This window comes from Clytia hemisphaerica, unplaced genomic scaffold (genome assembly GCF_902728285.1).
Source record: "Clytia hemisphaerica strain Z4C2 unplaced genomic scaffold, Clytia hemisphaerica genome assembly, whole genome shotgun sequence".
Lineage (NCBI taxonomy): Eukaryota > Metazoa > Cnidaria > Hydrozoa > Leptothecata > Clytiidae > Clytia > Clytia hemisphaerica.
In genome coordinates, this window is record NW_027103617.1 from 110,475 (window position 1) to 123,874 (window position 13,400).

At 35.2% G+C, this 13,400-nt stretch overlaps 1 protein-coding gene across 1 annotated transcript in view; it reads right to left on the reverse strand.

The window, feature by feature from the left end:
- Positions 1 to 13,400, reverse strand: part of LOC136802232 (polycystin-1-like protein 2) — a 118,562-nt gene that overhangs the window by 102,198 nt on the left and 2,964 nt on the right. Inside the window, exons 6-14 of the mRNA XM_067058950.1 lie at positions 12,517 to 12,881; positions 9,134 to 9,186; positions 8,544 to 8,873; positions 7,093 to 7,937; positions 6,149 to 6,452; positions 5,086 to 5,172; positions 3,504 to 3,737; positions 986 to 1,241; positions 84 to 245 (exon numbers count right to left, since the gene is read on the reverse strand). Coding sequence (XP_066915051.1) covers positions 84 to 245; positions 986 to 1,241; positions 3,504 to 3,737; positions 5,086 to 5,172; positions 6,149 to 6,452; positions 7,093 to 7,937; positions 8,544 to 8,873; positions 9,134 to 9,186; positions 12,517 to 12,881 — 2,636 coding nt within the window. The remainder of the gene's footprint in view (positions 1 to 83; positions 246 to 985; positions 1,242 to 3,503; positions 3,738 to 5,085; positions 5,173 to 6,148; positions 6,453 to 7,092; positions 7,938 to 8,543; positions 8,874 to 9,133; positions 9,187 to 12,516; positions 12,882 to 13,400) is intronic.

Sequence of the window (13,400 nt, forward strand, 5' to 3'; positions counted from 1 at the left end):
CTTGTCGAGTCCCCTTTTAATACCGATTTTTTAAAGAAAGTGGAAAAGAGGTGACGCTACCAACTATTTAAAAATTTCGAAACCTTTTTGTTTCTTTCAACTGCTTCTTTCATATTTAAATTGACTTCATCGAATGATATGACAGAGAGAACAGCAAAGGGTGTGGACGAGGAATGATCATGATCCTTGTTATCAAGCAACATTTCGATCACATCCAATGATTCCATATCTTGAACCATCACAACCTGAAAGTGAAAAAGTTTTTTTTGGAACAGATAAAAAATGAGCTCAGAATACAAATTTTCTATCCACGTAAAGTCACTCCGTAACTTCAAACTGTTTTTATTTAAAATGCGCGTACACGCCCCAATTAAGTAAAAACAATCAGATATTGAGTTTTTTTTATTTGGGGAGGATCAAAAACAGGGCAGCATTGGTCGTGGCGCTCCCATGTTCAGACTAGCCAGTTTATGCATTTGCACTTTTTAGGACGGTAGAGTAACTGAAGCGATTTGGAATAATCCGCAGTTCTGCTCCGCCAAATCGAGGAGGGTAAAAGTGCTGATTTACCGTCGTCTTAATTAAGCTAGTCAGTAGTTTATGTAGCTAGTTAGGATCTAGTTGAATTAGAGCCTTACCGTCTCCGTCGAACGATCTCGTGGCATAATGGTTAATGACCGAACGGTTAAAAACTGTTATAAAAATCATGTGATTGGCGGTTCTTTTCAGCCTATTGATTAGGCGATTTGTTAAACAGTCAAATTCGAATTTCTGAATGTCATCATATTGCTATCGCAGTGACTTTTGTAAAAAGAGGGAAAGGTTGAAATGTCCCAGCTGGCACACAACGTTGTTTCAACGTCCATCTAACGTTATATGGACGTTGTGAACGTTAGATAAACGTTGAAACAACGTTGTGTGTCAGGTGGGGTACTATAATAGTACGCAAGTAAGCAAATTGGTTCGTAAAAATCATAATTTTTACCTGGACCTCTCCAACATGGTAAACCATATATTGATCAAATCGATTCTTGACACGAATCATTACCGATATATTACCGATTGGTAGCCGAGCATTTTTACCGACTATTCGGTCAGGATAACGTTCGACGTGTAAATCCAAGGCAAGCGACAGGTTATTGAATTGAATGACCATTTCAAATGAATATGTCTCGTTCGAAGGTTGCCAATTGAAGCACGAAAAATCAAATTCATCTAGAATTGTACATTGTCTTGTCGTTCTGAAATTGATTTAAAAAACTGTACAAATTATTTATCGTTAAAACATATCCGTGATAATTCAAGAGGAACTCCAAAATAGAAAAAAAAGTCCGTTACTTGTTGAATTTCTGTGAGAGCAAGATTGAGAATTTTCCCATTTCCCAAAAATTTGGTCCGAAAAAAAACCCGACAACCGACACAGTGACACGGCTTTTTGATTCATTTAGGCTCGTGAACAGTGAAATTCGTCTGAAAAAAAAATCTTCAGATATTTTTTAAAAAACTTTTTTATAAGCATACGGTGATTTTTTTAGTCTTATTATAATTAGCGGAATAGGTCTTTTGGTAATTTTTAAGATTTAAATGTTTCAAATTTCATAAAGTGCCGTAAGTTGCTCTAATATCGACAACCCCCTTCTAATTTCGACACATTTCTTTAGAGATATTAGGAATAATGTGTCGTATACTTTTATTTTGGATAAAATCCGTATATAGTCATTAGTATTATAGCTAAAATCCGTGATTATTATACCTTATTCATTAATATTACAGATTTAAGTAACTTTATTTTATATCACGTAGCTAATTTCAAAATAGTATAAATAGGAGATCGTTTTAGAAATTATCAGATTTAGACTCAAGACAAAACACAAGACACAGACTCGTGTGCTTGGAGGTCTGATTTTATAGACTCTTGTACACTACTTATGGATTTTACTTAGATGTTTACTGTAAACCTTGTGTAAGAAATCTTTATGTTTGTATTGTATTTGCTTGGATATTCCTTTTGATTTGTTTTCCTTCCTCTTTGAATTTTATCTTCTATGAGATGTTTTGATTGTGCTTTAAAGAGAATCATTCCTATAACAATTACGACTCGAATTTCCTAGTGTTTCCTATTTCCCCAGTGTATTTTCCCCAGATTCCCATTACACTATTACACCATAGTTCCACACAGGATCGAGGGACTCCCCCAGTTCCCAATTTGAGAAATAGTATAAATAGGAAAACATTTTAGAAAATAAAGAACATAACAGAATAATATTTTGATGTAACTGAGTCACATTGAAAATAGAGTTACAATTATGTAAAACAATATATTCAGGGTCTCAGATATTTTATTCTGAGATCCTAACGTTTAACTACTTTTATATGGTATGCTTGTGTAATGGTTTATGGTAAAGTTATTTAGTTAATTGCCACCGCAGGAAGCCTAAAGCTTCCGAGGATGGCATTCATAGCTTCACGCATAAGGAAGTTGGGCAAACATCTCATAATTTTGCGCGCGTTTTTCAGTATTTTAGTTCCGGTTAAATGGTGTACCGTAACATTCTTAGCTTGACTGTATTTCTATTGTTTTATTATCATTAAAAACACTTTTCCGGATTTTTTTTGATCTGATTACCCATTTTCAAAGCTCTATATGTCTTTTTTTATTACCTCAGGGAGTCAAATTAAGGGAAATTCCTTTTTTTGTTGGGAAATTCCCTATTTAAACCACAAGTAGTTATTAACCGCCTCTGACCAGGTCAAATTAGAAATTTTTATCCTTTCATAAACATGTCGTTTGACTATTACAGTAAAATGGCAGTTTAGTACAGTAGCGTTTAGTATGCTATGAACAAACCATAATATACCATTATTTTGGTAATAAAAGAAATGATAAAAATAAACAGATAAATAACTTTACCTTATCTCTATAAGAAGATATCTCTGAGATGGACACAAATTGCTAATATTTGTAGACTAAATTTTGCTTCAGATGAGATGCCATTCTAACAGAAGTAACGGCTATAAGTAACATTTCTTTCCAAATTCAACAATTTATTTGATCGTTCTTCTGCGGTGGCACTTTAATGAAAATTATGGCTAGTAGTATTCTTTTATTGTACTGGATCGGTGTTCCATTTTCTGTTTCTCATCCCGTTTGGTAAGTTTTCATTATGTTTCGATCAGGTTGTAGAAGTTCGCCTTTAGAGAACTCATAAAAATTTACAACACCAGAGTGCTAGCTTTACCTCCATAGTGCCTCTCAGGATTGAAGGACCTCGGTCCCAAAATCCTCGACAAATGGGAAGGTCAGAATCGCTTATGTAAACTTTCCTTTGCTGAGCGATCAGAGAAGGAAGAATCTTTTGTCTTTAAGCGATCCCGACTTTCCTATTATTCCTATCTCTGAAGAAGGAATTAGAAGAGAGATGTCGACATATGACCAACTTACGGTAAGGCATAGCATAACAATAGCTTCATGGAAATAAAAGTTTACAAGTAAAACATCTTACACGTCACAACTACCACCAAAAGGGAATTGAGATGTTTTGAATTTACGTTGGACAATAAGTGAATCTTCTTCACCAGCATACGACACATCCAATTGAATTGTCATCCATGAATCACTTGGCAATGTGTCTGGTGGAATGATCAGATTCTTTTTGTCAAGTACACCAGGAGCTTCCAAAGCTTGAGTGGTGAAGACATCTCCTTCTTGATCCAATATTGACCAACGAATGTCCAGCCTTCAAATCATATTTTTAAAACAACATGGTATGAAATATTCAAGTGCAGTGAAAACAAAGATAACACGTTTCCACATTAAATTACAGTATACCTTATCGGCTCTTTTTACGCCAGTCCTAATTTAACACCGGCCCCTTTTACGCCACAGCCTAATTTTGGGCTTACGCCAATAAGGGCTGTTAGTAACGCCAAAATTTAAATTGAGAAATAATGATAAAAAGTTAACGCTGCTTTTAGATTAAAATGAAAAATCTTGGTCCTTTTTACGCCGGCCTGCCAATAAGGGCCGGTGTAAAAAGGGCCGATAAGGTAGTCTCACACTGGCGGATTTAAGACAATAGAGCAAGTACGTCGGAAACATGTGAAGGAGTGCAATGCTCGTTAATTGCCAATGAAATTACAATTACAAATCTGTTCCCCTGATAGGTTCGACAGGGTCTTAAACCGCCTATGGTCTCGAATTATCGGATGTCATCGGGGTAAGAGAAAAGAGACATGAGAAACTATTTAACCATACTTCCTTGCAACTACCAGTGGATACCCCTTAAAACTACATACCCCTTAAAACCTACAAAGTTATGGGTTTTTTACAATCCCTAATATAGTTACTTTCAGCAAATACCTATTTTTTTATTGTAGTTTTTTGAGGGGTATCCACTGGTAGTGAAAAATCTTTGGGCCACTTACTGCAAATCATATTACAAACACTCTAATCATATATTAAAGTGTCTGGAAATGATAAGGTTTACCGAACGTTAAAGCCTCTCATTTTACACATTATGACATTTATCATCCCTGTTGCTTAGCTTTTTATAAGCGAAAGCCATTAAGAATGCTGATAATGCTCAATGCTGATAACACAACTTTATACTATTTTGGGTAAAGAAATCAAATTTCGATAAATTTCATTCGTACATAACTCGTTTTATTTACTCAAAATCTTGTTGTAAATATAATATACCAAGAAGATAATACTTACCCCCGGGGGGGGGGGGGGTACTTAGGCAAAAATAGTTGCTGGGTATGTGCGGACGGTAAGGGTCGGGTTTTTCACCTTTCAAAGTCTCTCTAAGGGTTACAAAAATCAGAAAATTTCAAAGTAGTCTCTCTAAGGGTGGGAAAAATCACGATTTTTAGAAAAAAAATTACATTTTGAGAGAAAACATTACAAAAAAGTCTCACTAAGGGTAGGAAATTTTTGAAAATCAGAGAAAATTTTTCGAAAAAGTCTCTCTAAGGGTCACTTTTTCACTAAAATTTGGTCTCTCTAAGGGTCGGTTTTCGGAGGTCCCGTCCGCACATACCCCTCATTCACCAACCCTAGTACCCCCCCCCCCGGGTACTTACCCAATATCAGGAAAACATCTGGTGCATTCATAAAAAAAAGCTGTTCTTGCTTGAACATTTAATTCCTCTTGGCAATTGCGCTTACATCTGAAGAAAAGGAAATTGAATTCCATTTCAAGTGCAAATTAATACTTCTTTTGCTTGTCATTTTTCTATTTTAACATAACACAGTGGGCCCAGAGGTGGAAATAGGGAAAAAACGAAAGTTAAAATTTTGCTTTATTAATATAATTTATGGAATCTTGAATAAATTTCTGATCAGATGCCAAAGTTTCAGGTCTGTATCTGATTTGTAACTCAAGTTATGTGGCTCCAAAGTTGACTGAAAACCAGATTTTGATGAAAAATCAAAAAAAGTGAAAAATGCATATTTTTGAAGATTCTGAACTAAATTCAGCTTCTAAATCAGTTCATTTTGTGTGATTACCTTAGAGACATTATATTCTAAAGAGAAATTGCTTAAAAGTATGTATAAATGTCCAAGAGCGAGAAAAAACTTTTCAATCGAAATTCTCATCACGAAAATGCTTAAGGTAACCACAAATGTCCAAATATCTCGAAAACCGCTAAGTGTCACATATCAAACCATATATGTTTTGAAAACTACAGGCACTAACCTTTCTAAAAATGCTGGAGTTTTGATGTGACACTTAGCGGTTTAAAAGTTCAAATTTTGCCTGCATTTTCCAAGCTAAAAATCTCAATTTTCATGATAAATCTCAAAAGAAAGTCAAAAGTTGAAGTCTACTATTTTCTATCTCATGTAATGTGACCCTAGAGCTCTATGAAAGCCTTTATAATACAAAAATTGTAAGAAATAGTTTTTTGTTGCTCTCCCTCTCCCTATTTCCAAACTTTTGCCATCTGGGCCCAGTGTGCATAATATATTATGCCCTTGCACTAAAGTTTCTGGGAAAAAATTAGAAAAAGAAAAAAAAAAAGAATTCCATTTTTTTGGTACAAAGGTGATACTGATTTCAGATTATTTTCCACATAGAATTACTGCATAGAAAGTTATAGGTCTAAGAAGGTTGCCCGTTAAGGAGAACAAAAGATCGAATACCTGATTTCTACACCAGCTGGCAAGATAGATGAGGAGATCTTCACTTTCTGAATAAAAGTACCAGGCAATCTTCCCTCCTTTGATGCTGTTACTTTAATCTCGTACGTGTGGTTGGAAATCAGAGATCGTGTATCGAGTGTCGCCCATGGTTGAGACGAACCGAAAGGAAGGAAATCTGCACTACAGCATTGCTTGTTCTCGTTTGCTTTGGATTGACAATCTTCCTCGATACTCAACAATCGACATTGCCATACGAATTGAATGTCATTCATGCTATTATCACTTGCTTCGGGATCGATGTTCCCTACATAGAAAGAGTCGATATTTTACGTGGATAGCCCAGTAATTTAGGACGTTAAGGCAGTCTTTTGATTATTTTCACGGGATCAACGGCTAGCCAACCACTGCGACGGAGTGTTGGTGAGAAAGGGGAGACGATGAGAGAAGTGTTGATAGAGAACTGAAGTCATACTTCATTGCAGAGGTCTCCGTACGGGAATTTTTTTATCAAAAAAACAATGCGCACAGAGTATACTACTATAACGTAAGATTCACTCTGGTACAAAGTCTACAAAGTATGATTCGAACCGGGTACCCCTTGGCTCAGGCGCTCTAGCACCTTCACAACTCGGTCAACACTCACTTCAGCAAAAAATTAGCAATAGCATGTCAAAATAGAGAGCAAAAGAAAGAATGATTTGAATGAACATTTCGTTATATAGTATTCACCATCCAAATAGTCATAGATATCCAGGCTAATGAAATGACTGAAAATTCTTGGACAAGTAATATCTTTCCCCTACATTTTCAAAATGTATGATTTTAAAGCTTAACAATAGTCTGCTCAAACCTATTTTTTCTCCTTCAAGAGCAATAATCAAAATATGCAAACTGTCAATTTTTTCGGAAAAAACGTATAACAAAGCTCTAAAAATTACTATTACCTGTTATGTTCAGCATAAGAACGGTAAACACAGTTCTCTCGGTGATCTCGTAATAAGACATTTGCTGGACAACGCGGTGTGCTCCTCCGGATATCTGCGGAAGCAATGCTACAGGTAAGATGGTCAGTGGGAGCTGATAGAAATCCTCCGTAATCTTTGACTTCATCGTCAAGTTAATGGCAATTGTACCAGCGTCAAATGTATAGGGTTGAATCAGAATCTGAAGTTCGTTCTTGGTGAAATCAACTCTGGTATCAATTTTCTTGGTAGGTTGATTAAGTTCTTGGTTAACAACAGTTAATATGAAAAGATGAAAACCAAAGAAGAACAATCGTTGACATTGTTTCTGAGGGCCATACCAAGGAATTGAGACAAGTCTCTCGTGGTCTTTCTTGAGTACTGGAAAGTCCTTTGGGTCAATTTTGAGGAAAGGCGGCCCGCATTCCTCTACATTTACTTTGATATAAGTGACAGTGCAACTGAACTCGTTACATGCCTTTATTTTAAGATTGTATGATATATATCTTAAACGTTCATATTGGTGCACAATTTGGAAAAGCACAGGGTATTTGTAGCCGGAGTGGTCAATAGTATCTGTGAGCCCATCACCCCAGTTGATTTCATATATTATAAAAGAACCTGAGCTCAGACTAACGTTAAGTTTCAAGTCACGAAAATGAGGTAGATATATTTCCCCACTTTCTAGTTTTGCAGGGTGTGATTGGATAACAACGTCTTTGGATATAGGACAAGCAACAAAGAGGGTGATTGGTTCACTTTGGATGGAAGGTGTGATGTCATTCTCCACGAAGGCTGTGATCTTCTTGTAACCGCATTCTTTATACCTAGAGAATTTGTAAAATATTGTGCATGTGATAATAGTAATTTTACAAAAGGTTGAGCTGTAATTCCTTGAGGAAAGCATATTGAAAAATTCGAGCAAACTAGACACTAAAAAGTAATAATGTCAAACGATATACATAGTTGAGTCAGCCAAAAGCTTTCTTTGAATTCTTTTAGGAATCCCACTATGAGGAAATCGTATCTATTTGGAATAAGATATTTCAGTCTGTCAGATAATCAAATATGGTTTTCGCAGGATTCAGGAGAGCACTTTTTTATATTAAGCAGAACAACCGACTTTAGATCTCCCCCTTTGGGATACTAGTACTGAGAGGTTATAGACTGATTTGGAAAAATCCAGTTAGGGACCATCCTCAAGCATCCTGACTGTTCGTAACTGACATAAATTTCACCAACAAAATAAAAAAACTATTTGCAGGTCCAAAGGGGAACTATCTGAAGACTTTGACCTATGATCAAGGTCTTACTTAATTTATCCTGTACATATACTTTCTACCATTTCTTAGAAAAATGGCTGATCATGGGTGAAAATGACGTCACACGAAATCGGTAATAAACGTCAGACTCTATGTAAAAGTCAAATCTACCTGTATTTGAAAGCAGCCGTTATTATCTTTTCATCCAACCCAGTCTCGAAGTATTTTTCTTCCTTTTTCGATTCTTCGAAATATACCATAGCGTTCCCATAAGCCCCTGCAGTGATTTCCAATTCAACTATGACGTCATCGTCCAAATTGATGACGTCACTGGAAAGTAATTGTCGTACATTTTGTATTCTTTCGATAGCTCTTATTTGGGTGGATGCTGTAAGAGAGCTAATTTGATTGGCTGCAGTGGCATGAACTTCAATCATACCTAGATTGAAAGTAGAATTGACAGGAATGTATAAATTTAAAAATTCGACATGCTTATGTTTTCTGCTAGGAAATATTAGTCAATAGACTATATTCAAAACAGGTTTTATTTAAGAGAAAACAAATGTGTTTTGATGTAGAAAAAATGCCAGTGTAGCAAATCTTTTACTATAATGTTTGAAAACAAAACTTTACCTTTAATATCGTTTGCAGCAAAGTATACAAAACTACTTTCACTTTCGATTTGTAAATTGATTGGGACAATAGTGAAATTATATATGACATTTGCATCGGGATTTGGGAGAGTTACAATTGCTTGATACTGTGACAAGGTTTTGTTGAATGTGACAGATAGTGAGAAATCGGTCAATGGTATCTGAAATAAATTTTGAGAGCTTTAGAAGCATAGGATTTATGCCAAATTTTACCAAAATTTTATCCCCGGTAGTAAAAATTCCCTAAAGGGGGGGGGGGTTTCACTTTTACGGTATGACGGTATTGGGCCTTTTTACCCCCGGTAAATCGGTATTACGAGAAAAAAACGACGGGATTACGGTATTTCATTTTCTACCGGTATCGGTAAATTGCCTGTTTTTTGTCGGTATTTCGATATTTTTATCAATAAAAAACGGTATTTCGGTATAAAACTATTTACTTTTTAGTTTCTTCACGAGTTTCATGCAGAAAATTTTCAAAAAAGATAAGTCTATTCCGCTATTTTAACCAGTAAAATTTCCTTGCTCGCTTCGCTCGCACAATCTTTGTAATCTTACGAACTGTTCTTATAACAGACAATGTAAAATTTCCACAAGCTTTTTAATTTGACGCTCCTTCGTGTATTAATTTCCGTTGTTTGTATATAGCATATTCCCAAATGACATTTTCTCTACGTTTTCTTTATACTAGGATAATTAATTTTAATTATTAGGCAATTATTTTATGCCATACTATCTCCGATTCTTTTACGCTTGTGACTTCTGAATTCATTCTAATTTTGATTTGATGGGAGAAGGAGTCTATTTCTCAAGAAACTCAGTGGAAATTTATCGTTTTCCTTATGGCAAAGTATCTTTTATCCAGCTTCTTGTTGTAGTGATTACTCGCCTTTAGTTCTCATTACCTTTCTGGTCAGCATCTACACAGCATCTCACTCGCAAGCTGGTGAGTTTTTCTGCTGTTTTCATTTGTTCTTTTTCATAGGCATAGGTTAGGTTTTTGTCTGGCCTCTGGTCTTCTCTGTTTGGCCTCATTTTTCTCTTTCTGTTTGGCATTTTTCTATTTTACACATTTTTAGGTTAAGTTAAGTAAGGATTTAAGTTCTAGAATTTTCTGTTAGTTTGTCATTCATTTTTCTCATATTTATCTCAGTTTAATAATTTCCGTTAATTAGTCAATTAGTCATATTTTCTCTAATTAGGATCAAATTTTGTCTTGTCAAATATTTATGAATTTTCGTTTTTCTTTCTTCATTTAGTTTGAATATATCTATTCTCGCATTCGACCCTCTCGCGTCAAGATTATTTCGGACACACCCCAGGTGCGATGCACTAGGCCCACAATCTTGGATGTCCTATTGACTTATTGTCATGGTGAGGTTATTCAAAATAATAAATATTTTCGTTATTTTTCTGCGGGCGCATTTTTTTAATGACAACTTTCGTGATGCAAATACTGCATCCAACGAATGAGTCTAGATTAAATTTTCTCCGTCAGCAATAAATTATATGGTCGTCTCTCCGTATTCACTTACATTGCTACTACAATACAATGCACTGATACTGCAGTAACTTAGAGACGGTAAAGGCGGTATTTACTCCTTCAATAATTAGTAAAAGTAGGTACATAGTTCTAAAAACATCTTGTGCAGCATCGAACGATTAAGAAATAATTCACATCATGATGCACATGATTCGTGTTCAGGCTATCTAGGCATTCTAAATTTTAATTTTTTTCTTGGGCGAAACTCTTGGAATGCTGCACCGGGTACGGCAGATACGTCGCTCGCCGTACCATATTTTTCCCAACAAATGGTCGTGTTAAATAAAATCAAAAATTGTGTGACCCAACCAGGCATACTTGGCTAACAATAGCGTATTAAGGCCGTTTTTTAATAACAAAGGAAAGCGAAAATTGTCGAAAAATTTTCGCGCTCGCTTCGCTCGCGTTCTTATTTTCCATTCCATTTATTATATTTCCTCCGATAGGGGGGGTTAAACTTTAGAATTCGCGTCCTCTAGTTGCACCACAGCACCACCTCTATGAAGCCTGTGTTGAAGTCTACGGCTTCTCAGACCATGATTGGCCCAAACCTCGATTTCAAATTAATTCTCAATATAAAAGACATCTTACGGGCCTGCGAGGAAGAAATTATTGGGGAAAAGGCTTAATTTTGCATTTGCCTCCCGTAACAAGCAAGTAACTTTGGCGCGGCAGACCTAAATATTGCTTTATGAAAGCTCAAATAGCTATAAAAGAGGCCTTAAAAAGTCGACGATATCGAGAATAAGCTCACAAAACTAGCAAAAAATTTTATATATTGGCGAAAATGTTTGGTATAAGAATAGGTCAATCTGTTTAATAAAGACCATAAAAAGGTTAAATTTAGCCCAATAAGGTCACAATCGTTTAACCAAACCCTAACAGTTTCTAATTTGTTACTACACAATAGATTTGATAACTGAGAATTCCTTATTTTCCAAAAAAACATAAATATAATATCGGTATCTGTATTTAGGCTTCCTTCACCGACGGTATTACGGTATTTGACCCAAAATTTTGTCGGTATGACGGTATTTAAGACCCCTGAAACCCCCCCCCCCCCTAAAGTGTTAGCCCCACTGGAAAATATAATACAAGGGTTACTAAATTATATCACATGTGATTACTCGAAAAAGTTCATGTGTTTTTATTCCCATGTTTCTTACTTTATAACTTACAGCTGATAACTTTACCATTAGCGTGTCAATAAAATCGAACCAATCAGAAATAAATGTCATGTAAAAAGCACATAACATTTCGAGTAAAAGCACATAACATTTCGAGTAAAAGCGTGATTTGTCTTCAAACTTTAATTTTGCAACCTGTGTATTGACTTTGATTTCATCCCCATTTCAATTGAGCTGGGAACAAAAAGAATTTCTATCTCCAATGGGATTTCGATAAAAATTTTCATCCTCCACTGTGGGAAAAAGTTCCAACGGGGCTGTGAGACAAGGGTGTATAGACTATATTATAATTTCTAAAATAAACATTTTTGATCACGTAAGCTGTAGTTAGTTTGTTTCTTTCGAATTTCAAGAAATATTTTGTCAAGTCAAATCGCACATGGTTATGATGTTAATCAAAAATCAATATAATCTCTCAATATATAGTAATCTGCGAGGGAGACAAAAAAGCTGTAACTTTTGATATAATTCAAATTGAATAGTGGTTTTGTGCTTGTTGAAAAGAAAAACAGAAGTGGAAAATTATCAAAAGGGAAAAAATTCAAAAAGAAACTTCTTGATAAAAACTGAAGATCATAACATTATTCTCAAAGAATATTGATATTCTTCGTCTTTAATTTCCATCAGTTTTTCTTGTGTGATAATGTTCCATTCGAGATTAACGAGCACCAAACAGCTAATTATCTAATTCGAATTTCTGTCAAAAGTTATAGCCTTTATTGTCTCCGCTGCAGATTATATTGTGACGGACTTTAACTCACCTGTATCATAAATCTTCTATTGATTTCTCGAACCTCATTCGTCCAATCGGAAAGTTTCACAAACACATCAAGATAACCATCATCTTTCGGTGTAAATACTGGCAACTCAAGCTCAACTGGTTGTACAAAGACTACCGATAATGCTGGTACAATGGTGGTAGATTCTAAAGAATCAATCATCCTTATCTTGTCTCCAACATTCAGTTTCGATCGCAACAAAAAGATATTGGTGGTCTGAGGCGAGTTGATCATTTGGACTCGATTATCAAGAACGCAAGCCAGGAGGTCTCCATTCATTACTTCAATCTTCTCATCATACAAAGAAATTGTATTTAATCCAGATTTGGCTGCCTTGATATTGAATTCTAAATGGTTCGAGAAAAAAGATGAGATAAAGTCCTTGGTTCTATTACGAAATGTCATTTGGGAAATCTTCATTTTTAAAGAAATCTGGCAATTTTGTAGGTTTAGTAGGAGAGAAACAGTAGAAAGTTTTAAAGCTCACTATCCTTGTTAGCTTTAAATAAAGATTATTTTGACCAAATTTCCGGTATTCCAGTACTTTTCGGAACATTTTTTAACAAGTATTTAAAAAAAATTTTTTAGTAAAACAATTACTGATATTTTGTAAATTACACATGGCTTTTGTTTTCAGGAGCTAGAATTCATGGTATTCATGACGTAATGTTTTGTACGGAAATACCCCAGTTTTCGCCAGTAGTGGCAAATTTAAACTAGACAAAAGTTGTATAAAATTTGCCACTGCTGGCTAAAATCGGGGTATTTCCGTAGAAAACACTACTTCATGAATATCATGAATTAGTGGCAAAGTGTATGGATAACGAAAAACTACTTTTGAAGAAGAACACGTGATAAAAACATTA